Source organism: Ctenopharyngodon idella, chromosome 22, assembly GCF_019924925.1.
Source record: "Ctenopharyngodon idella isolate HZGC_01 chromosome 22, HZGC01, whole genome shotgun sequence".
NCBI classification, from domain to species: domain Eukaryota; kingdom Metazoa; phylum Chordata; class Actinopteri; order Cypriniformes; family Xenocyprididae; genus Ctenopharyngodon; species Ctenopharyngodon idella.
The window spans coordinates 17,037,353-17,063,436 of NC_067241.1; the positions used below are offsets into that span (position 1 = coordinate 17,037,353).

Sequence of the window (26,084 nt, forward strand, 5' to 3'; positions counted from 1 at the left end):
CAGTGCACAAATAAAGGAGGCACACAGAAAAGTCACAGTTCAAAAAGGATCACATTTAATCAACAAGCCATCCTAAGAGTCTCTTATTCATCAAGACAGTGAGGCGTCACAACAGCGATAAACAAAGTTATTTCTTAAAGTCTTTAGTTAAAAACAAAACACTTTTCTACCCATGCAACAGAAAGGTGGTTTAAAGGAATCGTTCACTCAAAAATGAACCTTCTGTCATCATTTACTCACCCTAAACCTGTACGACTTACTTTTCTTCACTGGATCAGGTGGATTTTTAAAGAATGCTCCTTTCAATCAAATGAGGGGAATCTATCAATCACGTCTTGATGGTTTCTGACTAAAAAAGAGCCTATAATATACTGCACGACTACTTTTATATTGTTTTATGCTGTTTGTTCTGTCCTTGTAGAGTTTACCAAACCCCATTCACTTCTTCAGATAACCTCTATTTGTCTTCTGCTGAAGAAAGCAAGTGATTGGAATGAAACGAAGGTGAGTAAATGATGACCAAACATTCGATTTCGGCCAGGTGAACTGTTCCTTTAAGCTCGGATGGGGTCCTGATACGACTGAAATCAAGTCTCTGTTTCTCTATGTCCATTGGTGTTTGGTTGAGGTGAGGTCGGTCTGAGACCCAGAGACTTGCCCTCGGCGTCCTGACGCCCCCAGTCGGCCTCCGTGCCACAGTGAGTCCTGAGGGGAAGGGGTAGAAAGCGAGGAGGGCGGTGAGAGTCCCTGATTGCGGAACCGTATGATCAGATTTGTAGACGTATGACCTGCAGTTCTTCTAGTCCGGTATTATGACGTGGATTGGTGGCGAGTTCTTCAGAAGAACCAGCGGAAGGTGTCGGCGGCTCCTGCCGATGGTGCTCTCTGTGGGAAGACACAGTTTAGCTCGATATAATGACCCTGTTAATCACAGAAACCATGTGCTACATATGTGTACAATGGTGCGAATCATCTTCAGAATGAGATGCAATGATTCAAAGTATTGGATCACGTAAAAATAAGAACAAAATTGGGAAACCGAACACAGACCAACATGACCATCTGTACACAAAGGCCTTTGCAACCACATTTCCGTAAGACTACAGCGCATGTCGCTATTATTGTTGGCTCTTTTGAATCCAATTATGATAATTATGAATGCATAAACTGCTTAGACTAGTCTTACAAGATGTCATCTAATTAAGACTGGTCATAAATCAGTTACATAGGTAGATTGGTCTAATTTGAATCCGAGAAGTAAGACTGATTACCCCTAACTAACTGCTAGTTGGTCAGACTAGTTTTTAAGACACAGTCTTAACAGTGGCTGTTTATGAAACCGGCCTCTGGAAACATTTACAAATTAGCCACTGGATTTTGATAAAGTTTGTGAGGATTGAACAACGGAAAGACAATCAAGAGTTTAGTTTGAGTCGTTAAGTAACACATAAAATAGTTGTCCAAGAGCGCAAAAACTGTATATGCTTTATAAACCGACATCTGCACACACTGGGTATGTTTATAAAACAATGATGCACTAAAAACATAAAAGTTTTTCCTTTTCGCATAAAGACGACGACGCTGTCAAAACGATCCCCGTTGATACAAATCAGCAAAAATGACCAAAATCGCTGTATTCTGCTGCCAGGCCAGTAGATGGCGACGTGACTTTGTAAAGAAACACTACATAGACTGAACACATAATGCACATGACGTCACCATTTTCACAAATTCTCATTTTTGTAGTTTACACGGAGACGATAATGGTATCGGTTTCAAAAACAAGCACATCAGTGCGACTTTTCATAGTGAATAAAGCACCGTTATTTGACTGAGCCGCTGGTCTACAGTTGTATCACTTATTGCATATTACTCTCAAGCAACTGTCTTGAACATCTAGTTTACTTGCTAGGCTTTTCTGTAGCTCGAACAGTAGAGCATGGCATTGGGGACTTTGGATAAAAGCATCTGCCAAATGCTTAAATGTAATGTTTTCAAACAGCCTCCTCAGTACTGTATATTTCAGATGTACTCCTTAATTATTACTATATGGAGACATCCCAAATGTGGAGTGCCAGGAACGAACACTAAATGAACTCTTAATGGACGTTCACACCAAGGATGATAACTATAAATAAAGTTTTAATTAATTCCAAGTCTATGAGAATAGTGAAGTCCACACCACAACTATAACAATAATGACAGAGGAACGATATCATTGGAGTCACTTTCAAGTGGTTTTTTCAGCTAATAAACAATAAAAACATTGACAGCCAATCAGAATCCATCTGACATTTAAGCGGCAGACGACAAAACTGCAAACAGACTGTTATCGTCTGGTAATGTAGGTGTGGATGATAATATAGTGTGAACGGGCCTTTAAACTCTTCCATTGTTCAGCCAATTTGCACAGGCGAAATCCAGTCACTTCAATAGGAATCCACGTGATTGGCAATTTTGCATGAGGGTCGAAAGGTTTCCACATGCAGATTTTGCAACAGGATAATAGACAATAGAGCTTTTTGCCTGTGAAATTTCATTAATGTCACCGCACCATAAATTGTCAGATTAAGCTGCAACATGGACTAGGTTCGTTTCTAGGCTCTGCAGAACTAGATCTGATGGTACTGGACTGGTTTGTGATGGTCTGATCTTGATTCTAGTGAGTGGTGTTAGCGGGTTGTGAATAGATTAAGCTGTCTTTGTATTATTACAGAGAACTTACAACGTGTTGCCTCATCCCTCAGCCCTCAATACCGACCGTGTGTGTGCGAGAGCGATAAAGTGTGTGCTTGAGTGCAAGGGCATTTTTCCAGCATAAGAGGGCTCAAACCATCAGCTAACACACACACATACACACACACACACACATTAATGCATGATGGTTAATTACGGCCGCTTGTGCCAAGACTGGGCTCTACTCCAAACCCCCAGCCACATCATTCCCAATTAAACAGCCCACTTCAATAGACCTCCCAGCATATGTGTGAGAGTGTGTGCGAATCCCACCTCCATCGTGCTGCCCGGCTTCTTCTTGAGTTCTTCACACTTTCTGAACTTGCAGATCTGATGACCCGTCTTTCTGTTTCGACAGGAGCTGCACACGCCGCAGTTAATGAGCCTCCTGCAGGGGGCGCAGACGCCGCAGCGCTTGCGCTTGCGTTTGGCCGCTCCGCTACCGTTGCTGCTGCCGCTGCTGCAACTGCCGTTTGCGTTTCCATTAAGAGCGGCGGGCGAGCCGGAGCAAGACGAGCCGCTGTGCTGGCAGTCCGCCGCCACGTTGGCGATCTGAAACGCGCTGTCTGACATCGTTACCCCTGATGACCCTGCACCAGAGTGAAGCGTCGTCATTACGATGACCCCCGGTGGCAGCGACAGACCCCCCAGTGGTGGCATCCCTCCAAACGTCCCGCCTCGGTCCGCCTCTCCGGCTCCGCCAGGCGGCACAGACTGCGGGCACTTCAGTCGGTTCATGCACTCAGCCCCCGTTACGGGAAGACCACGACACTGCTCCGCGGCGAGCGGTGACAGGAAGTTGTCAGCCCCCATCGGGAGGGCGGAGTCTTGTGGAATGTGTTTGGCGGACATGTGCACATTCACCTGCTCCGCCCTTGACATGCCAGTCCGATGTGTGTGAGGTCCGTTAACGTTAACTGCGGCGGGCTTTCGCCCCCACAGCATGGCGTTGTCGCAGGGCCAGGGCGGCATCGCCGATAGGCGGGCTGAGGGGAAGAGGGGCGTGGCGATACGGGCGATTTTGGCGGTCTGGGGAAACGGGGTGGCAGCGGCAGCGGCGGCGGCGGCCGTGCTGTTTTTATAGAAGGTGGCAAAAGAGCGGTACCGCTCCATCTGCGCGCTGTAGTCCAACACAGGGTTCACGCATGAGTCGATCTGCAGAGGAAAGTCCCGCCCGGGGGTGGGGTTGTAGTTGTGGGTGTGGCCGTGGGTGTGGCCATGAGCGTGTGGAGTTTCCATGCACACACTACTGCTCATGTTCGCCATCAGAGCAAAACAAACACGCACTAACGCCCAACCATCCACGGCAGTGGTCCTGTGGAAAAAGAGGTGGAGGTGAACAGAGATGTTCATCAACTGAAGGTTATCGGGCATGTTTTAAAATTAGCATAAAATCACAATTAACTATTCTTTTTTTTTTTTATGGAATATTGCCGTATTTATTTTAAATTATTTATCCATGCACATCATTATTTTGTTAAATTCAAGTGCCTCATAATCTTTAATCTAAATAACTTCCCCTCCCTCTTGCAGCGACATCTCTTCTCTGATGATGTGTTTACTGGCACGAGGGCGGGGCAACCTGTCACTCACATGAGATCCACCAATAGCAAACCACAACCATCCAATCAATTCCCCATGGACAAAATCAAAATCAATTTCTCTCAGATATATGTCACAACAGGGATGACTCCAAATTCATGCCGACTTAAATAGTTTCTTCTCATCTCTTAAATTATTATTATATATATATATTTTTTTACATTTATTGTAAAATGTATTTACAGACAATATAGAATATGTACTCAAATCCTAAAGGATGCATACAAAATAGCTTAATGGATATTTTAGAAGCTATTCAAGAAACAAAACTAAAATTATGAAAAACTGAAAAAATAAAGAAAATTGCAGTTTATCCAATAGGATCTTATTTGATTATTAGTGGATTTGTAATTAATTCCCATTAGGTTCCAAGCATAACATAAATTCCATTTTTAAAACTGTACACATGAGATTCAAATTTAGATTAAAACGCTGTTCAGATAAATAGCAACTGCTTTGTATGCATTTATGTACATTTCTTTTGCATATGTATGGCATAATTTAGAGCATTATATCTAACACCATCAGGTTGCCTTTAAATGTGTTGTTTTAATTACAGGAACAACAGCAATAGCGATAATAAGCCGTGCAGAAGAAAGTTACCGTGTCAAAATGTGTGTGTGTGTGTGTTTATGTGAAAGAGAAAGAGAGAGAAACGCTGCTACCCCCCCAACACCCCCCGCTACCGTCGCCTCGAGCATCAATTACGGTAATTACTCTCCGCCTGCTGCGGCACCGACGCGCGGATCAGAGGTCATTAAGGGCGTGAGACCGCTGGACACTACGGTGCAATTAAAGGCGACGGATTAATTCTCTTGGCCATCGCACGTCAGCACAGAGAGAGAGAGGGGGAGAGAGACAGGCAGGGGGGAGAGAGACGGGAGGAGGAGGGGGAGGCGGAGGACGGAAAATGGACGAGCTTTACCTTTAGACTCGCGACGCTTCACGATCCTTTAACGGAGAGCATCACCGCGCGCTGATGCCGCCTCAATAATCCCCGTTACAAGAAAAACACGCGCCACAAAACAACGAGACGCGTCCGATTTAACGATCACCGTGAGCAGCTGCGGCGCTAAATACCGAGACTAACGGGAATAATAAATAATATTGACGCCGCCAACGACGCACCGTCCTCAGGGGCGGGTATGGGTGACGGAAGGGTAGACGGCTCCTCCCGGTGTGTGTGTGTATGTATGTGTGTGTGTATGTGTGTGTGTCGCGCTGCGTGTGGCTGACGGGGGTGTGAGGTGAGGAAGCGCCGTTGCGGACACCTCCTGATCATTGGCGGGAAATGATTGTGGAAACGCGGGAGGCGCGAGGGGGCTGACATACGGGGTCTCGCGCAGCGCTGAGGGTAATGCGTGTCAACTCCTCGCGCGCCCCTTTTTTCCCCCGCCGATGCCTGAATGACGGTTATTAATCACGCGCTTCGCGCCGCGTCTTGTGTGAGGGTTTTTTTAGAGGAATTTTGCGGTTCATTACGGTTCATTTGCGGCTCGTTACCGTAATTACCCGCGGCACCGGGAGGCTAATTAAAACAGAACGGGTCCGAGGCGAGAAGGCGTTTCCCCCCGGTGGAGCAGATCCCGGTCGGTTGGGAATTTGTGTGTGTGTGTGTGTGTGTGTGTGTGTGTGAAAAAACCTTGCCGCATCTGCAAGAGATTCTTTATTAGGGGATTTGAAGGGAAAATCAGCTCTTGACGCCATAAATACCACTGCCATAAATATAAATAACAAGAACACTATATATATATATATATATATATATATATACACACACACACACACACATTTATTATTAATATTTATATGTAAATAGATAATTTTGTTAAATTCAAGTGCCTCATATATATATATATATATATATATACACACACACACACACATTTATTACTATTACAATTTATTATTGATATGTAAATAGATAAATATAATCATATTAATAAACATTACATAATAACAGATAGATAGATAGATAGATAGGTCGATGGATGGATGGATGGATGGATGGATAGATGGATGGATTGATGGATGTTCATCTGTCTTCCAGGAACAATGACACCTCAGCTGCGCCCTCTACTGGCTCAGATCTTCAATAACTACCTGTAGTTTCTGCTTTAGAACTGCAGCTCTGCTTTTGTGCACTAGGTGTCATTCTAACATCAAGCGTGGGAAACTCGGTTCTCCAGATGTGATTTAGGTCATACAGCAATCGCCCTCTGATAATTTATATAATAAAAATATAATTGTTCATGTTAGTTCACGGTGCATTAACTAATGTTAACAAATACAAGTTTTTATTTTAATAATGTATTAATAAATGCTGAAATCAACATTAAATAAATGCAGAAGTAATGTTCATGTTTAGTTCATAAAGTACACTATTAAAAATAAATATTTTAAAAGGGTTTTTTTTTTTGCAGTGATGCCAAAGAAGAGCCATTTTTGGTTTCTTGAAAAGTACCCTGAAGAACCTTTCAGTGATCAGTTTTTAAAGGGGTGGTTGATTATGATTTCACTTTTTTAACTTTAGTTAGTGTGTAATGTTGCTGTTTGAGCATAAACAACATCTGCAAAGTTACGACACTCAAAGTTCAACGCAAAGGGAGATATTTTCTTTTTCAGAAATCACTTTTTAAGGACTACAACAAACTGCTGGTAGGGACTACAACGAGCTTCTTCCTGGGTTGGTGACATCACTAAAGCTAAAATTTACACAAACCCCGCCCCTGAGAACACACAACAAAGGGGGCGGGGCCATGTTGGGCTGCTTTAGAGAAGAGGAAGAGTTGTTGTAGTAGAGTGTTGTTGTCATGCCGTCATTTTACACCGGACTGCTTCACAAATGAGGGTCAATTCAACACAAAAGATTAACATGACGGCACATGCTAGTCAATGAGTTGAATCAACTCCACAGTAACTACATAAATTTATCCACTAACCATTCAGAAACATCCTAAAAGTTGTAACTTCTTCCTGAGTCTCTCCATCAGTGTCGACTCCGGTTTGAACAATGTAAGGCTGAACACCGTTACTGACAATCCTCATTTTGGCTGCGTGAGATTCTCCAGCTTTGTTGTTGTTGAGCGACCGAAGCACGGGCTGTTAAAGCTCCGCCCTCTTCTGGAAAGGGGGCCGGGAGCAGCAGCTCATTTGCATTTAAAGGGACACACACAAAATCGGCGTGTTTTTGCTCACACCCAAATAGGGGCAAATTTGACAAGCTATAATAAATTATCTGTGGGGTATTTTGAGCTGAAACTTCACAGACACATTCTGGAGACACCAGAGACTTATATTACATCTTGTAAAAGGTCCCCTTTAAAATAGCCATTTTATAGTGTGAAGAGCATTTTAATAATCTAAAGAACCTTTTGTAGAGTGAAAAGATTCCAGGGATGTTAAAGGTTCTTCATGGAACCATCGATTCCAGTAAAGAAGCTTTATTTTAGAGTCTAAAGTTAATAAATGAAACCTTATTGCAAAGTGTTTCTAATATAATCCTGCAGAATTACTATCCCTGCTTGATTTCAAAACTTTCCAACCCAAATTCCCAAAAGTCACTTCCTAAACAAGACCTGAGATGCAAAAACTGTAAAAAATTATTGTAGGCAATAAGTAACACATGTTCTTCTGTCCTATGTGCATCATTCATCTGCCAAATGTGAAACTGTGACTGATGCACAGATGCTTTTCCACTTCTGATTGCAAGATCGTTGCATTTACAGTAGAGCAAAACTCCAGAACGATATTTTAGAGCCTGGCATATAACAAAAATGTATATTCGTTATTCAAATGGCCACAGGTGTTTTAAGATTTGCTTAATTTCCATGACTTTTCTAGGTCTAGATAACACTTATAAAATAAGGCTTTATGATTTCCAATTCCATCAGAGATGAAGGAGTGAATTAAAATGAGAAATAAAAATAGGCTAAAGGTTCTTTATTGGCATTGATAGATCCATGAAAAACTTTTAACATCACTGAAATCGTTTCATTGCACTAAAGGTTCTTCAGAATATTAAAATGTTCTTCACACTAAAGACCCGTTTACACCAAGAACGATAACTATAACGATAACTATATTTGCGTCCACACCAACGAACGATAACGGTCTGTTTATTCTAAGCTCACGCGCTGCGTTTTTGCTGTTCTTGTTGCATTTACACGGCTTTAACCAGCAGATGTCCTCAGCATGCTATGTTTCGAGTGAATAGTCGATCTAATCTAACAGCGAATTTAGCTGACAAAGTCAATATAGTGGATTAAAAATAACGCGTAGTCTTTTTCACTGCAACTTCAAAGGAAGCAAGACAATGTTGTCGAAACTAGCGCTGGATACCTGAGGTAATTTTATTTTACACTGTTTGCTATCCTGGCATAATGATTTCATCGTTAATACTTCTCACCATTTATTCCGAGGGTATTACCGATTGTTTTCCATATATCCATTTTCTATAAAGTATCCCTGAAAAGAGGTTTTGACTTGTCAAAACAGTCGTGGCTTTTTCTGGACCTCGGCGATTAACTATGGCGGCGATTAACATTAAAATGGCGGGCGACATTGCGCCCGCCATTTTAAATGCGCGAGCCATTAAATTAGAATGGATTCTGATTGGCTGTCAGTGTTTTATCGCTCAACAGCTGGGGGAAAAGAAATCGTTCTGAAAGTGATCCGATATCGTTTCTCTATATCGTTATAGCTATGGTGTGGACAGTGATATTCTTTTATATTTAGAACGATTTTTAGAACTATATCTTTATAGTTATCGTTCTTGGTGTGAAGAATAAATGGTTTAAGAACTGATTACTGAAAGGTTCTTTGGGGGGAAAAAAAATTCGGTTGTGTTTGTTTAATTTCGGTTGTGAGGGTGCAATGCAGTTGCTCATCTTTCTGTTTTTATGTTTTTAGCCAGCACACATACATACTTTCAAATTGAATAGAAATAAATGCTATAATTATGAGCACAGGATATAGCTAGAGGAAATGTACAGGTTCCCGGCAAACTTTACGAGCTCCTAGACTAATTATAGTGTGTGTGTGTGTGTGTGTGTGTGTGTGTGTGTGTGTGTGTGTGTGTCCTTCAGACCTGCCCTTGCTGCTCCTGGTATTCTTATGCGTTTCCCTGGAGAACACACACACACACGCACACACACATCAAATACATTTAAACAGCCCGTGCTCCTCATAAACACACTCAGTTCCTCATGTGCAGCAGTGGAAACTTCTGACAGCTCTCTGTAAACTCTATACATTCTGTTTCTCTCTCTCACAAACACACACACACACACACACACACACTGATGTCATTCTGAAGGCAGCGGCAGAATGAATCGCCCTCAGCATTGCGCGCGCGCGCACACACCTGACGCGCGCTCACGCTCTCCAGACGCGAACTTCTGTGCGGAGCAGACGAGATCTTTTCACGGGATATTTTCGCGAAAAACTGAAGAGAGACTGAAGATCTGATGTGTTTAACCGCTGCTCTCATAATGGATGTGATGCTGTTTTTCTCTCTCATCTGTGTTTTTGCAGCAGCAGGTTCAGACACACTCAGGTAAAGTCAAATGTACCTAACTTTGCATTTCAGAAGAAATATTTCTTTCTTATACGTTTATGATCAATACAAAGTTGTGAGACATATCTGACAGAAAGACGTAATGTTAAAACAATCGCTACTTTTATAATTGTCGATATTATCTTAATACGTTTATGAAATCGTCATATTTCCCGCTATAGATAGTTTCTATTATCCCTTGTAAATCTGTGATAAATTGCCATTAGCACCGTTGCGATCGTAAAAAAAGAAAGAAGATTGTAGTTACCATGGCAACTTTCGAAAGCGTAGTGCGCTTTTAATAGTGGAGGCGCGCGATAGTATGTAATATAATTCTGTTTCATTTTTATACATTTATGATCTATACAAAGTTACGAGACATCTGAGAGAAAGAGACAATTTTATAATTATTGCTAAATTGTCAAGGTAAACATATTTTCCACTAAAGTGCCATTTCTATTGTACATATATTGTTGTAAATCTGTGATAAATTGCCTTTAGCACTGTTGTGATCATAATATATATTATTTACAGCAATTATTGGGGTTCAAGTATACTTAAAACCTAAAAAGGTATTATGTTTTATTTAGCAAGCATGTAACCACTTAGATCATAGATGGAAAAGACCATTTACAGCCAATACAGGCAATTTACTAAGGAAATACATGGTTTTTAAAGCTTTTTAACAGTTATAGCGCCACCTATGGTCTGATTTCCATAAAAGTTTGCATGGTTCTTTAGAATCTTATGTCGCATGTGGTCACCTATTTTCATGAAGTTCAGAATTTTCGTGTAGGATTTATAGGCGTTTAGGGTTAGGAATATATTTGAATATATTTTGCCACGCCCATTTTCTAAATTACCTGGTTATAGCTATTCAAAGGGTAAAGTTCAACATTTTTTTTTTTGATAATTATTGATCTAGAGAGTCCAGAGAATTGTACTGCACTGGTTTAGTTCCGATCGGGGCGAAAAACCTAGGACTAGTTTGCAAAAGTAGTTTTTTTACATAGTCGTGACGATTTGATTGACAGCGTTGGTTCTTGAGGCAAAGTTGTTCAGTATGAGGAGATCTATCAAATGATATGAATATTGTGTGGATGTGTGAAACATCATGTGATTACAGAGGTGTAAAACTCGTTAGCGCCACCTAGTGGCCGATTTCTTTCAAAATTCTTACAGACCTCTAGGACCATGAGTCGAACATGCCCACCGAGTTTCGTTCCGATCGGCCTCCATTAACCTCGTCTAATAGGTGCTCAAATTTCATTGGCTGATGGCAGCCATGTTTTTCAAGATACACCAATGTCCTCATAGACAGTCATGGTTTCTTGGACCAAGACACTGCATACAAATTTTCAAGTCAATCAAACTAACGGTTGCGTAGCTGTTTTTATGCTTTTTTCATGTTATAGCGCCACCTAGTGTCCAATCGCCACAATTTTTTACTGTGACCAAAGATTAAGACCATACACATGTGTACCAAGTTTGGTGGAAATATCTCATTCCGTTCAAGAGTTATAGCCATTTTAGTAAAAGTGGCTCCGCCCACTTTAAACGTTTTGGGACCGTGAATTGGAATTTCAACTTTTTTTTGATAATTATTGACAATCAGACTCTGGAGAATCTTGCTGCACTAGTTTGGTTCCGATCGGGCCAAAAACCTAGGACTAGTTCACAAAAGTATGTTTATCAAAAAATCCAAAATATCAGAAAATTTCGCAGCAAATCTGAGGCATCCATTTTGTCTTGAGACCAAGGATTCCAACGATAAAATACACTTGAGCCTTTGCCTAATAGTTCAGGAGTTATGGGCCATTTTGCACTTTTCACCGCTGTAGCGCCCCCGTCAGGCAGATTGGAGCGAGCCCTGGTGACGTTGTAGACGGTTTGGTCTGCCTGATCACTTTTAGGGGAGAATGCTGATCTTCAGAAAATTTAACAATTACAATTGGGTTTCGGCGCTATGTGCTTGAACCCCTAAAAAAACATGGTAACTTTAAAATAAAAAGTCTAAATCAGTGAGGTGCTCTGCTTTCTCTGATTCTTTACATCTGCCCATGTGTGTTTGTGTGTCACAGGTCATCCAGGCCGCTGGTTCTGTCCGATGGATGGTGTCAGTACGGCCGGACGCAGGACTGCTGCTTGGGTTGGATGAGAAACTCACAGGGGCGATGCAGACGTGAGTGAACACACACACACAGGTCATGTTAGAGTTTCTGTATACTGCAGAAATAGTACAGAACACACACACACAAACACACACTCATGTTGATGTATTGTGTCTGGTTTGTGTAGCCGTGTGTGAGTCGGGCTGTAAACATGGCGAGTGTGTTGGACCAGATCAGTGCCGCTGTCATCCAGGATTCACCGGCAAGACCTGCAACCAAGGTACAAGTGTGTGTCTGTGTGTTTAACACTTTCTATTAGTCTTTCTCACCAGGGTTATTATAGACAACTAAAACTAAATCCATTAAAAAAATGAAGTAAATCGTGGCCACGTTGTACTAATTCGTTCCCTCATTTTAATTTAACTAATAATTATTACAACGTGGCCACAATTTAGTAAAACAAGCTAACAAATTATTATATTGTGCGTGTGATTTATTAAATGAGGTAATGAATTATATCGTGTGGATGATTTACTAAAACGAGGTAACGAATTATAATATTGTGCGAAAAATTTACTAAAATAACATAACAAATTATTATATCGTGCACATGATTTAACAAATTATAATATTGTGCAACGATTTACTAAAATGACGTAACAAATAATTATATCGCGCTTATGATTTACTAAAACAATGTAACGAATTATATCATGTGTAAGATTTACTAAAACGAGGTAACGAATTATTATATTGTGCACATGATTTACTAAAACGAGGTAACAAATTATATCGTCTGCATGATTTAAGGAATTATAATATTGTGTGAACGATTTGCTAAAATGAGGTAACAAATTATTTGTGTGAAAGATTTACTAAAACAAAGTAACAAATTATTATATCATGCAAAATATGAACTAAAACGAGGTTACGAATTATATCGTCCGCATGATTTAACAAATTATAATATTGTGTGAGAGATTTACTAAAACAAGGTAACGAATTATAATATTGTGCAAAAGATTTACTAAAACGAGGTAACGAATTATTATATCGTCCGCATGATTTAACGAATTATAATATTGTGCGAACAATTTCCTAAGAGGAGATAACACGTAAAAGTGTTATTTTAGCATCATTGAGATACTATTTTTATTAAAATTTCAAATTCATTTTTATATTCATATTTTCCGTTTTCATTTTAATTTTAGTATTGTACTAAAACGAGGTAACAAATTATATCGTCTGCATGATTTAACAAATTATAATATTATGTGAGCGATTTACTAAAATGAGGTAACAAATTATTGTATTGTGCAAAATATTAACTAAAACGAGGTAACATATTATAATATTGTGCGAAAGATTTACTAAAACGAGGTAATGAATTATAATATTGTGCGAAAGATTTACTAAAACGAGGTAACGAATTATAATATTGTGCGAAAGATTTACTAAAACGAGGTAATGAATTATAATATTGTGCGAAAGATTTACTAAAACGAGGTAACATATTATAATATTGTGCGAAAGATTTACTAAAACGAGGTAACGAATTATAATATTGTGCGAAAGATTTACTAAAACGAGGTAACGAATTATAATATTGTGCGAAAGATTTACTAAAACGAGGTAACATATTATAATATTGTGCGAAAGATTTACTAAAACGAGGTAACGAATTATAATATTGTGCGAAAGATTTACTAAAACGAGGTAACGAATTATAATATTGTGCGAAAGATTTACTAAAACGAGGTAATGAATTATAATATTGTGCGAAAGATTTACTAAAACGAGGTAACATATTATAATATTGTGCGAAAGATTTACTAAAACGAGGTAACATATTATAATATTGTGCGAAAGATTTACTAAAACGAGGTAATGAATTATAATATTGTGCGAAAGATTTACTAAAATGAGGTAATGAATTATAATGTGTGAAAGATTTACTAAATCAAGGTAACGAATTATAATATTGTGCGAAAGATTTACTAAAACGAGGTAACGAATTATAATATTGTGCGAAAGATTTACTAAAACGAGGTAATGAATTATAATATTGTGCAAAAGATTTACTAAATCGAGGTAACGAATTATTATATTGTCCGCATGATTTAATGAATTATAATATTGTGCGAACAATTTCTTAAGAGGAGATAACACACAAAAGTGTTATTTTAGCATCATTGAGATACTATTTTTATTAAAATTTCAAATTCATTTTTATATTCATATTTTCCGTTTTCACTTTAATTTTAGTATTGTTGTGTGCTTTTGAAATAAGTTTTTGTTTTATACGTTTTTTTAAATATATCTGTTTTATTAATTTTTATTTCAGTTTTAGTTAGTTTGACCTTGTCAAACAAGCCAAAGTAGAATAGGTATGTTTTTATTTATATTTTATTTTATTTCAGTTACCTTTTTTTTTTTTTTTTTTTCAGGCAACAAAAAATGTTTTCAGTTTTAGTATAAAACTATAATAACCCTGACACACACACACACACACACACACAAAATAAACTCCTCTATAAATCTCCTAACAGCTCTTCAAACTCTCACATGTGAAAGTGTGTCTGATGACATCACGAGCGGTGTGTGTGTGTGTGTGTGTGTTTTGGTCATTAGCGCACAGGTGCACAAACATTGGGACCAATCACAGGCAGCGGCTGGGCTGGAGTGTCCCGCTGGGTTTGGTGTTAGTGAGTGATGGGAGAAGTGTGTGTCACAGAGGTCTGATGGGACACATATGAAGAAGTGATTTACAGGAGAAACACACGAAAGCCTGTTTTCTTTGGCCTTTCTGGCTCTTGAAGAATCTGAAGAACGTGATTATGATATATAATTCTCCATGGTTATTTGTGGAGAGTGTGTTATATGGGTTCAATCTGTTGATATTCATCTCGCACAAACACTAACAATGAAGTGTCTTACAGAAAACTTTATCATTTAGGCCTGCATTTTGTTCAGTTTTCATTTTAGTTTAATTTTTTGTCATTTTATTATGTAAATATTACTATAAGTTTAATTTCTTATTAGAAGTACTTTAGTTTTTATTTATTTCTAGTTAGTAACTTTGTTGCTACATCTTAAACATGTTTTAATTGTATACTAGCTATTATATATTTATATTTTTTATATATATTATATATTATATAGTTATATATACTGTTGTAGCATTAATATTGTGCATTAGCTTTTTTATATTTTCAGTTTTCAGTTTAATTTTAGTTTAATTTTTTTTTAAAATATTACTATTTAGGATTAATTTATTACTTCAGTTTTAGTTCAGCTATATTTTATTTATTTCTAGTTAGTAATTTTGGTGCTTTATCTTAAACATTTAATTTATATACTATTATATATTTTAGTCATACACTATTGTAGTATTTATTAATATTGCGAATTAGCCTTTATTTTTATACTTTCAGTTTTTGTTTAAATTTTAGTTTAATTTTAGACTTTTTATTATGTGCTTTTTATAAGTATAAATATTATAAAGTATTATAAGTATAAATATTTTTTGTAAATATTTATATTTAGGATCAATTTATTATTTCAGCTTTAGTTTTGTATTTATTTCCAGTTAGTTTTTGGTAATCTTAAACATAGTTAATTTATATATAATTATATATTTCATATTTTAGTTATACACTATTATAGTTTTTATTAATATTGATATTACTATTTATTAATAATGAGATTTTATTCTTATATTTTAATTATAATTTTATTTATATACTATTATATATTTATATTATTATTACTTCAGTTTTAGTTAATCTTAAACAATTAATTTATATACTATTTTATATTTAATATTTTAGTTATATATATATATATATATACTATTGTAGTATTTATTAATTTTTATCACAATATTATTTATCATTTCAGCTTCAGTTTTGTATTTATTTCCAGTTATTTTTTGGTAATCTTAAACATATTTAATATTATATTCTAGTTTTTATTAATATTTAAAATGAGCTTTTATTCTTATATTTTATTCTTATTCTTATATTTTATTTATTATATATTTTATTTTATTCTTATATCAGTTTTTGTTTTAATTTAAGTTTACATTTTTGTGCTTTTGTCATTTTTATTCATTTTAAATATTACTATTTTAGTTTAATTTAGTTTTAATTTGAGTTCAGTTTTAGTTTTCATTTATTTCCAGTTAATAATTTTGGTGCTAAATCTTAAGACATATTTCAGTTATATAACAATATTATATATTTCATAGTTTATTTATAGTTTTTATTAATATTTCGAATTAGCTTTTATTTTTACATTTTCAGTTTTTGTTTTAATTTTAGTTCAACTTAAATTTATTTCAGTTTATATTTCTAATTTTCATTTAGTTCAAGTTTTTCATCTAATATTTATAGTTTGTTTATTTTGTTGTTGTTGTTGTTTTAGTTAACGATAATAACCATGTTCCTAGAGAATGCATTTGCTTTAAAAGCACTGTGTGTGTGTGTGCGTGTGTGTGTATGTGTGTGTGTGTGTGTGTGTGTGTGTGTGTGTGTGTTCCTGCAGGGATGAACTTGCCTGTAAAATCAGATACATGTCAAACACATTCCACTCATTCTTCCAGAGACAGCAGGACGTGTGTGTACACCGCGCTGACCACACACACACACACACACCGTCTGTGCCTGTCATAACTCTGTTTCTGTCTGCAGATGTGAACGAGTGTGCGTTCAGGCCGTGTAAGTACAGGTGTATGAACACACTGGGCAGTTATAAATGCTACTGTCTCAACGGCTTCATGATGACGGCCGACGGCTCGTGCAGGAGTGAGTGTTTCCTCTCGTCTGCACAATTACTTCCATGTGTCCATGTGTCCTAATTTACATCAGTGTTATTTTAGTTTAATTACATTTTCATGTTAATTTTTTTTATTTATTTATTTTTTTTAACTTTTTTTTTTAGTTTTAGTTTTTATTTATTTCTAGTTAATAATTTTATTGCCAAGGCAAACTCTCTAAGGCAAACTTTTCATTTAGTTTAAGTTTTTAATATTTTTATTTTATTTCAGCTTTATTTAAATTAATAGAAATGTTTTTAATAGTTTTAGTTCTAGTTAACGATAACAACCCTGATTTACATACAATCCTCTCAGAGTCTGTGGGAGAATATTTTTATCTCTAATTTAATGTATTATTTTTACAGTTTTTTTTTACTCTCAAAAATCAAAAGATAAAAATGAGAAATTTATTTTCATTATTAATTTACTCTGATTTACTCTATTTTTTTTTACTGTAATTTTGCACTCAAAAATCAAAAGATGAACATAAGAAATTGAATTTCATTATTCATTTACTCTAATTTACTCTATAATTTTTGCTGTAATTTTACACTCAAAAATTAAAAGATAGAAATTTGAAATTTATTTTCATTATTCACTTACTCTGATTTACTCTATCATTTTTACTGTAATTTTTCATTTAATCTGATTTACTCTATACTTTTTACTGTAATTTTGCACTCAAAAAATAAAAAAATAAAAATGAGAAATATAATTTTATTATTCACTTACTCTAATTTACCCTATAATTTCTTTTACAGATTTTTTACTCTCAAAAATCAAAAAATAAAAATGAGAAATGTATTTTCATTATTCATTACTCTATAATTTTTGCTGTAATTTTACACAAAAATCAAAAGATATTCATTTACTCTGATTTAGTCTATAATTTTTAATGAAATTTTTACTGTAATTTTGCACTCACAAGTCAAAAGATAAAAATTAGAAATAAAAATGTATTAGTCACTTACTCTAATTTACTCTATAATTTTTTTTACAGATTTTTTACTCTCAAAAATCAAAAGTTAAAAATAAGAAATTTATTTTCATTATTCATTTACTCTATAATTTTTGCTGTAATTTTACACAAAATCAAAAGATAAAAATGAGAAATTTAATTTAATTTATTATTATATTTATTTATTATTTAATTATAATAGTTCTAATAATATATTATAATTAATTAATTAATCTATTCTAAATGAATGTGCTACATTAGAATCTAAATCACTCTCAGATCATCAGATCATTCAGTGTAGAAGTGTATGAATTAAGTCGCAGCCACAATCTCCACTTCCTTCTGCATCTGTAAGTTCTGCTGTTTTCTCTTTTTCCTCAAACCCTCCTCAGCACATTGATAATAGTTGACTTTTTTTGCCGAGCCTGTCGCAGTGCATTATGGGATAGCTGTCTCCAGAAGCTCACGGCTCGTTCTCTGTGTGCAGACGCTCGTACGTGTGCGATGGCCAACTGTCAGTACGGCTGCGCGGTGATGAAAGGAGAGGTCAAATGTCAGTGTCCGTCTCCAGGACTGCGTCTCGCTCCCGACGGCAGGACGTGTGTCGGTGCGGATGCAGGATCTACACACACATCACTCAAAATACATCAGAGAAACCTGTTACTTTACACTCGAACATCAAAAGATAAACATGAGAAATTACATTTTGCATCGATTATATTTATAATCACTGAATATGCATGCTCAATATATATATATATATATATATATATATATATATACATATTGTTACGTATATAATATATAATTTTTCTGCTTTACGTCATAATTTTCCTGACAAACAAGGACATTTGAATTTTATTATTAATTTACTCTGATTTACTCTAATTTTTACTGTAATTTTACACTAAAAATTGAATTTTATTATTAATTTACTCTGATTCACTCCATAATTTTTACTGTAATTTTAAACTCAAAAATCAAGGTAAAAACGAGAAATTGAATTTTATTATTAATTTACTCTGATTTACTCTAATTTTTACTGTAATTTTACACTAAAAAGTCAAAAGATAAAAATGAGAAATTGAATTTTATTATTAATTTACTCTGATTTACTCTAATTTTTACTGTAATTTTACACTAAAAATTGAATTTTATTATTAATTTACTCTGATTTACTCAAATTTTTACTGTAATTTTACACTAAAAAGTCAAAAGATAAAAATGAGAAATTGAATTTTATTATTAATTTACTCTGATTTACTCTAATTTTTACTGTAATTTTGCCCTCAAAAATCAAGATAAAAATGAGAAATTGAATTTTATTATTAATTTACTCTGATTTACTCTAATTTTTACTGTAATTTTACGCTCAAAAATCAAGATAAAAACGAGAAATTGAATTTTATTATTAATTTACTCTGATTTACTCTAATTTTTACTGTAATTTTACACTCAAAAATCAAGATAAAAACGAGAAATTGAATTTTATTATTAATTTACTCTGATTTACTCAAATTTTTACTGTAATTTTACACTAAAAAAATCAAGATAAAAATGAGAAATTAATTTACTCTGATTTACTCTAATTTTTACTGTAATTTTGCCCTCAAAAATCAAGATAAAAACAAGAAATTGAATTTTATTATTAATTTACTCTATAATTTTTACTGTCATTTTACACTAAAAAACCTAAAGATAAAAATGCGAAATATAACTTAATTATTAATTTACTCTGATTTACTCTAATTTTTACTGTAATTTTGCACAAAAAATAAAAAGATAAAAATGAGAATTGTTCATTTATTATTTGTTTACTCTAATTCACTGTATAATTTTTGCTGTAATTTTACACTCAAAGATCAAAAGATAAAAATTAGTTAAAAATTATTAATTTCTGGGGATATGGGTGAGACATTATTTTGTGTTTGTGTCAGAAATCTCTGTATTGACTCTGAATGCCTGTGATTTGCTCAGATGTTGACGAGTGTGTGACGGGTCAAGCCAAGTGTGCGAGGTTTCGTAAGTGTGTGAACACGTTCGGCAGCTTCGTCTGCAGATGCCATGAAGGATTTGAGCTGAAGCACATTGACGGAAAATATCACTGCACAGGTGTGTTTACAGAACAACCACATTATACTGCATTAAATGCATCACAGACTCTAAACGTTTGTTTTTTCCAGATAAGAAGTTTCCTTCTGTTTGCTATGACAAGCCAGGACACAAGAAATGCAGATGTTCACCAGGTGTTAATGGGAAGGGTTACGACTGCAAACGTAAGTGACTGTCATCTTACAATAATTCACCACGCAATTGATTGAAAATGAGTGTGTTTAAGTGATGCTGTGTGTTTTTTAGCTGTTGTTAAAGTCACTATTGAACCTGCAAGACCAGTGAAAGTCACAGCCAGTCTGACCACCATCTCCACGGCAACAACTCCCATGACGACCACCAAAGAAATAACCACAACAACAACAACCATAGCCATTCCCACCACAACCGTCACCACAGCAACTTCAGTTCCAACAAGCAGAGCTGTTACAAAAGTAACACCAGCTGTTACTTTTACTGTTGCTATGACAACGACAGAATCTACAACTACAACAGCCCTCACAACAACAACAACTACGACGTCTACATCTACAGAGACACTTCCAATCACAGTTATAACAACAACAGCAGCGACTGTAGCGAACACGACCCCGGAGACGAGCTCCACGACGACTCTGGACAACCGCGTCCACAGAGAGAGCACGGCAAAGCCCAGAGGAGACGTACACAGTGAGACATTTCACACATACAGCTACTATAAACATTAACATTATACACGTCTTGTTCAAAAGTTTGAGGTCGGTACGTCTCTTCTGCTCACCAAGGCTGCATTTATTTAATCAAAAATAGATTTCAGCTTGGTTTTTTTTTTACGGAGCCCTGCACATGACATGCAATGATATGCGCACGATTTACTAATTTGTTCTCTCGATTTGCTAAATCGTGTGCACCATTTACTAATATGTTCCCTTGATTTATAAATCGTTTGCACGATTACTATTTCATTACCTTGATTTGCTAAATCATTTTTCTAAATCATTCACACGATTACTAATTCGTTCCCTTGATTTGCTAAATCGTTCACATAATTACTATTTCGTTCCCTCGATTTCTAGATTGTTCGCACGATTACTATTTTGTTCCCTCGATTTCTAAATCGTTCGCACGGTTTACTATTTCGTTCCCTCGATTTCTAAATCGTTCACATAATTACTATTTCGTTACCTCGATTTGCTAAAATAGTGTGCACGATTTACTATTTTGTTCCATCGATTTCTAAATCGTTCTCATGATTGCTATTTCGTTCCCTCGATTTCTAAATCGTTCACATAATTACTATTTCCTTACCTCGATTTGCTAAAATAGTGTGCACGATTTACTATTTTGTTCCCTCGATTTCTAAATCGTTCACATAATTACTATTTCGTTACCTCGATTTGCTAAAATAGTGTGCACGATTTACTATTTTGTTCCATCGATTTCTAAATCGTTCTCATGATTGCTATTTCGTTCCCTCGATTTCTAAATCGTTCACATAATTACTATTTCGTTACCTCGATTTGCTAAAATAGTGTGCACGATTACTATTTCGTTACCTCGATTTGCTAAAATATTGCGCACGATTTACTATTTTGTTCCCTCGATTTCTAAATCGTTCGCACGATTACTATTTCGTTACCTCGATTTGCTAAAATAGTTTGCACGATTTACTATTTTGTTCCCTTGATTTCTAAATCGTTCGCATGATTACTATTTCGTTACCTCGATTTCTAGATTGTTCGCACGATTACTATTTTGTTCCCTCGATTTCTAAATCGTTCGCACGGTTTACTATTTCGTTCCCTCGATTTCTAAATCGTTCACATAATTACTATTTCGTTACCTCGATTTGCTAAAATAGTGTGCACGATTTACTATTTTGTTCCATCGATTTCTAAATCGTTCTCATGATTGCTATTTCGTTCCCTCGATTTCTAAATCGTTCACATAATTACTATTTCGTTACCTCGATTTGCTAAAATAGTTTGCACGATTTACTATTTTGTTCCCTTGATTTCTAAATCGTTCACATAATTACTATTTCGTTCCCTCGATTTCTAGATTGTTCGCACGATTACTATTTTGTTCCCTCGATTTCTAAATCGTTCGCACGGTTTACTATTTCGTTCCCTCGATTTCTAAATCGTTCACATAATTACTATTTCGTTACCTCGATTTGCTAAAATAGTGTGCACGATTTACTATTTTGTTCCATCGATTTCTAAATCGTTCTCATGATTGCTATTTCGTTCCCTCGATTTCTAAATCGTTCACATAATTACTATTTCGTTACCTCGATTTGCTAAAATAGTGTGCACGATTTACTATTTTGTTCCCTCGATTTCTAAATCGTTCACATAATTACTATTTCGTTACCTCGATTTGCTAAAATAGTGTGCACGATTTACTATTTTGTTCCATCGATTTCTAAATCGTTCTCATGATTGCTATTTCGTTCCCTCGATTTCTAAATCGTTCACATAATTACTATTTCGTTACCTCGATTTGCTAAAATAGTGTGCACGATTACTATTTCGTTACCTCGATTTGCTAAAATATTGCGCACGATTTACTATTTTGTTCCCTCGATTTCTAAATCGTTCGCACGATTACTATTTCGTTACCTCGATTTGCTAAAATAGTTTGCACGATTTACTATTTTGTTCCCTTGATTTCTAAATCGTTCGCATGATTACTATTTCGTTACCTCGATTTCTAAATCGTTCGCATGATTACTATTTCGTTACCTCGATTTACTAAAATAGTGCACAAGATTTACTATTTTGTTCCCTCGATTTCTAAATCGTTCGCATGATTACTATTTCGTTACCTCGATTTCTAAATCGTTCGCATGATTACTTTTTCGTTACCTCGATTTGCTAAATAGTGCGCACGATTTACTATTTTGTTCCCTCAATTTCTAAATCGCTCGCATGATTACTATTTCGTTAACTCGATTTGCTAAATCGTTCACACGATTACTAATTCGTTCCCTCGATTTCTAAATCGTTCGCATGATTACTATTTCGTTACCTCAATTTGCTAAATAGTGCACACGATTTACTATTTTGTTCCCTCGATTTCTAAATCTACTAGCCTACTATTTTTTTTTCCCTGCATGTCATGTGCGGGACTTTTTAAAGACGATGCAGATTATTGCTAAAGTAAAAAAAAGTTTATTTATTGTTATGGACAAAAATACTATTTTCAGTGTTATATAAAAAAATATTTTTTCTAAAACATGTTTTACTCTAAAACTGAGAGAATATCAAAGTCATAAATCTAAACAAGTTGTGTTCGAAATTTGAGTTTTATATCTCAAAAGATGAGCCTTCAGTAAGATTTTGTTTGAGTGCAGTACCAAACGCTTCCACTAGATTAAATTTGCCTCCCAGTCATTTCCAATGCGCTCATTTTTGACCGCGGACAATACAAGTGTGACTATTTTTTTAGGACCATTTAACCTTTTCGAATCATGTCCATGTTTTTTTGTGTGTGTTCTCATAGCAATTGCCAAAACCTTTACCAAGTTTCGTACCATTCTGATGAAGTAAAAAATTCTAAAAAAACAAAACGTAAAATCTTATGGTCAAAAATGACCAAAGAGCACCAGAGGGTTAACAGTATGACAACTGAGTGTCTGTTAATTCACTAGATAATTTCGAATTGGTGGTTGTCTCTTTTAGTTCCACGTTACGAAAACAACGTTTTTGACTGGGACTTTGATGTTGAGCTGGGAAACACAGCGGAGCATGTGCGAGATGATCCAGGTACGATTCACAATTTTTTGCAAAACAGACGGGACAAACAAGTGAATCTTACTGACGTGTGTGTGTGTGTGTGTGTGTGTGTGTGTGTGTGTTTCAGCGGCTGGTGTTGTGAGCTGCTCATTTGATGAGGGTTTGTGTGTTTGGATGACGGACTCAGAAGGAGACCTAGAATGGGAAATCAAAGATGATCCCGCAGGTAAAACACATCAGAATTACACAGAATTTCTAGTAATAAACCTCCTATTGCCTATAACACAAAAATGACAATGGATTTCCAAAAATGAACTAATAATGCTGTATTTACACACATACAACAAAAGCTTTCTTACCTGTCAATCACTCTCAGGTGGGCGGTACCTCTCAGTACCAGAGGCTACGAATAAGCGAAGTGTCAGAGGGGCGCGGCTTACTGTGCCACTGGCCACACCCACAAAGGCGTGGCAGGGCGGTGACCTCTGTCTGGCATTTAGACACCTGTCTCCATGGACACCACATCGGCTCTCTGCAAGTGTTTGTCAGGAAGGGGCGGAGTCACAGCCCGTCAATCTGGACCAGGACTGGAGGACATGGCTGGAGACACACCCAAATCACTCTTGGGGGGCGGGGCCTTATTGATGTAAGCATGAATAAATCATCAGGTGCTAATACATATGAATGCTGAACCAGTTCATTGCTGAACTTTTAAGTCCCACCAGGATTTTTGCAATGAAAATGACTGATTTTGTAATTTTTTTTATAATTAGAATATCACATTTACTATATTATGTTTGACACTAGATGTACAATAGTCACTGTAGACTGAATTAATCTGTATGTTTCTTTATCACGTTAACCTGTCAATAACTTTTAGTACTGTACTTTTTGTGTTTACTTTGGTGAATTAAGCAGGATTGCAAAACATGTAACATTTTGTTGATTTTTCATTGAGTTTCGACATCAAAATCATGAAAACTATTATATCTTGCTGACTGATATTGTTTTGTACCAGATTGTGCTGAAGGCAGAGAGACGGCGAGGGAAACTTGGAGAAATTGCAGTGGATGATCTCAGCCTGCGACGAGGAGCCTGTAGTGATAGAGACGACAGGACAGAGTGACACACACACACACACACACACTAGATTGTATTTGTTTTCAAGTTAATGATGTGTATGTATATATATATATATATATGGGCCATTCTACAGATTTAAAATATCAGTAATCCTAATATATATAAAATCATTTATTGGGTTCTTTCAGTTGGGAGGTGTCTGTCCCGAACCCTAGCCCCTAAATTTCAACTTGTGAAAATGATATTAAAATAATTTTTGCGTTTTTATTTACGTTGTTGTTTTTAAAAATATATTTTATATATTTTTTTTTTTAAAAAGTGAAGTTAAAAAAAATTATTTTATATTTTATTTTTAAATCATGGAACTTCATATAAAAAAAAAATGTGTCCCACATTTTCATGTCACTACCGAAACAGTGTGTGTTTGAGTCCATTGTCTGAGACTGTTTTTAACACACTTCTACATTTTTGATCAGGAAATATTCCTGTTTCTCCCTCTCATCGCCTCTCTTTCAGAGTAGATAGCTCCATCATTCTGAGTTAAATGTGTTCAAAAGTCGGAAAATCTGTGTGGAACTTTAAGGAACGTCACTAACAAACACCTTTTTCTGCAATTAAGCAAACTTTTTTGGGTGTTATTCCATAAAATGTAGTTTTTATGTGTATAACTGTTCAGAACTGTGCTAGCTAACCATGTGCTGATTAGTATCTTTGAGCAGCTCAAAAGTATCTAAAATTGTCACTACCGAAACAGTCACGTCCAAAGCATGTCATCATGTCAACAAAATTTTAGTACAGTTATTCAAATCATTAGTATTTTAATATGTTTTATTATGCGACTTAAAATCCTGTCATGTGATGTGGTCACTACCAACACATTACTGTCACTACCGAAACTGTGCAGTCACGACCGAAACATGGGATGTTTTGACAAAAATAAAGTATACTGAATGATCAACTAAGATGTTATTATAGTGTTTGGTTCAATGTATATTCAAACTAATGAATCCTTCACTTTGACATCAGTTTGATAAACTTTATGACTTTTACAAAGAAAGATTGGATTCAAAATACAACAAATCTCATAAATTACACTTGCAATATTGTTAAAGTTGTAATTGTTATTGATTTACCTGTGAAAACTTTTTTTTTTTTTTTAAATAGCAAAAACTATATTTACAAGGTAGATGTAAACAAAATCTTAATAGGTCAATGTAACCCTTCTTATTAAATTATTTATTATTGTGTTTCGGTAGTGACAAATTTGGGGAGAGGAAAAATATTCCAAAAGTTTCTGAAAATACAATATGAGAATTAACTGTACAATTACTAGAAATGTGTACCTTGGATATTATACAATTTGCATACATACAAATTTAGTGGAAAATAC

At 35.6% G+C, this 26,084-nt stretch overlaps 2 protein-coding genes and 1 long non-coding RNA gene across 4 annotated transcripts in view; 2 read left to right on the forward strand and 1 right to left on the reverse strand.

Moving 5' to 3' along the window:
• Positions 1–32: 32 nt before the first annotated feature.
• LOC127505472 (CXXC-type zinc finger protein 4) lies at positions 33–7,661 on the reverse strand. Of its 2 annotated transcripts, XM_051881055.1 has the most exons (3): positions 5,264–7,659; positions 3,010–4,051; positions 33–885 (listed from the first exon to the last, which is right to left on the reverse strand). In XM_051881055.1, the coding sequence occupies exons 2-3, from the start codon at positions 4,000–4,002 to the stop codon at positions 838–840; spliced, it is 1,041 nt and encodes a 346-aa protein (XP_051737015.1). In that variant the 5' UTR covers positions 4,003–4,051; positions 5,264–7,659; the 3' UTR covers positions 33–837. The 2 variants fall into 2 exon arrangements, with proteins under 2 accessions (XP_051737015.1, XP_051737014.1); XM_051881054.1 differs by having other exon boundaries at positions 3,010–7,661.
• Positions 7,662–8,338: 677 nt separating this feature from the next.
• LOC127505470 (nephronectin) overlaps positions 8,339–26,084 on the forward strand; it is an 18,349-nt gene continuing 603 nt past the window's right edge. Inside the window, 13 exon segments of the mRNA XM_051881050.1 lie at positions 8,339–9,895; positions 11,977–12,077; positions 12,194–12,286; positions 16,698–16,811; positions 18,268–18,387; positions 19,758–19,892; positions 19,964–20,056; positions 20,139–20,561; positions 23,558–23,641; positions 23,739–23,837; positions 23,988–24,118; positions 24,120–24,257; positions 24,630–26,084. The exon segment at positions 24,630–26,084 is cut by the window's right edge and continues 603 nt beyond it. Of these exon segments, the coding sequence (XP_051737010.1) occupies positions 9,807–9,895; positions 11,977–12,077; positions 12,194–12,286; positions 16,698–16,811; positions 18,268–18,387; positions 19,758–19,892; positions 19,964–20,056; positions 20,139–20,561; positions 23,558–23,641; positions 23,739–23,837; positions 23,988–24,118; positions 24,120–24,257; positions 24,630–24,737 (1,728 nt within the window). The 5' untranslated portion in view covers positions 8,339–9,806 and the 3' untranslated portion in view covers positions 24,738–26,084.
• On the forward strand, positions 12,293–14,620 carry LOC127505476 (uncharacterized). The gene is made up of 3 exons (XR_007927709.1): positions 12,293–12,511; positions 12,551–12,704; positions 12,744–14,620. It is a non-coding gene; the product is annotated as an uncharacterized LOC127505476 (long non-coding RNA).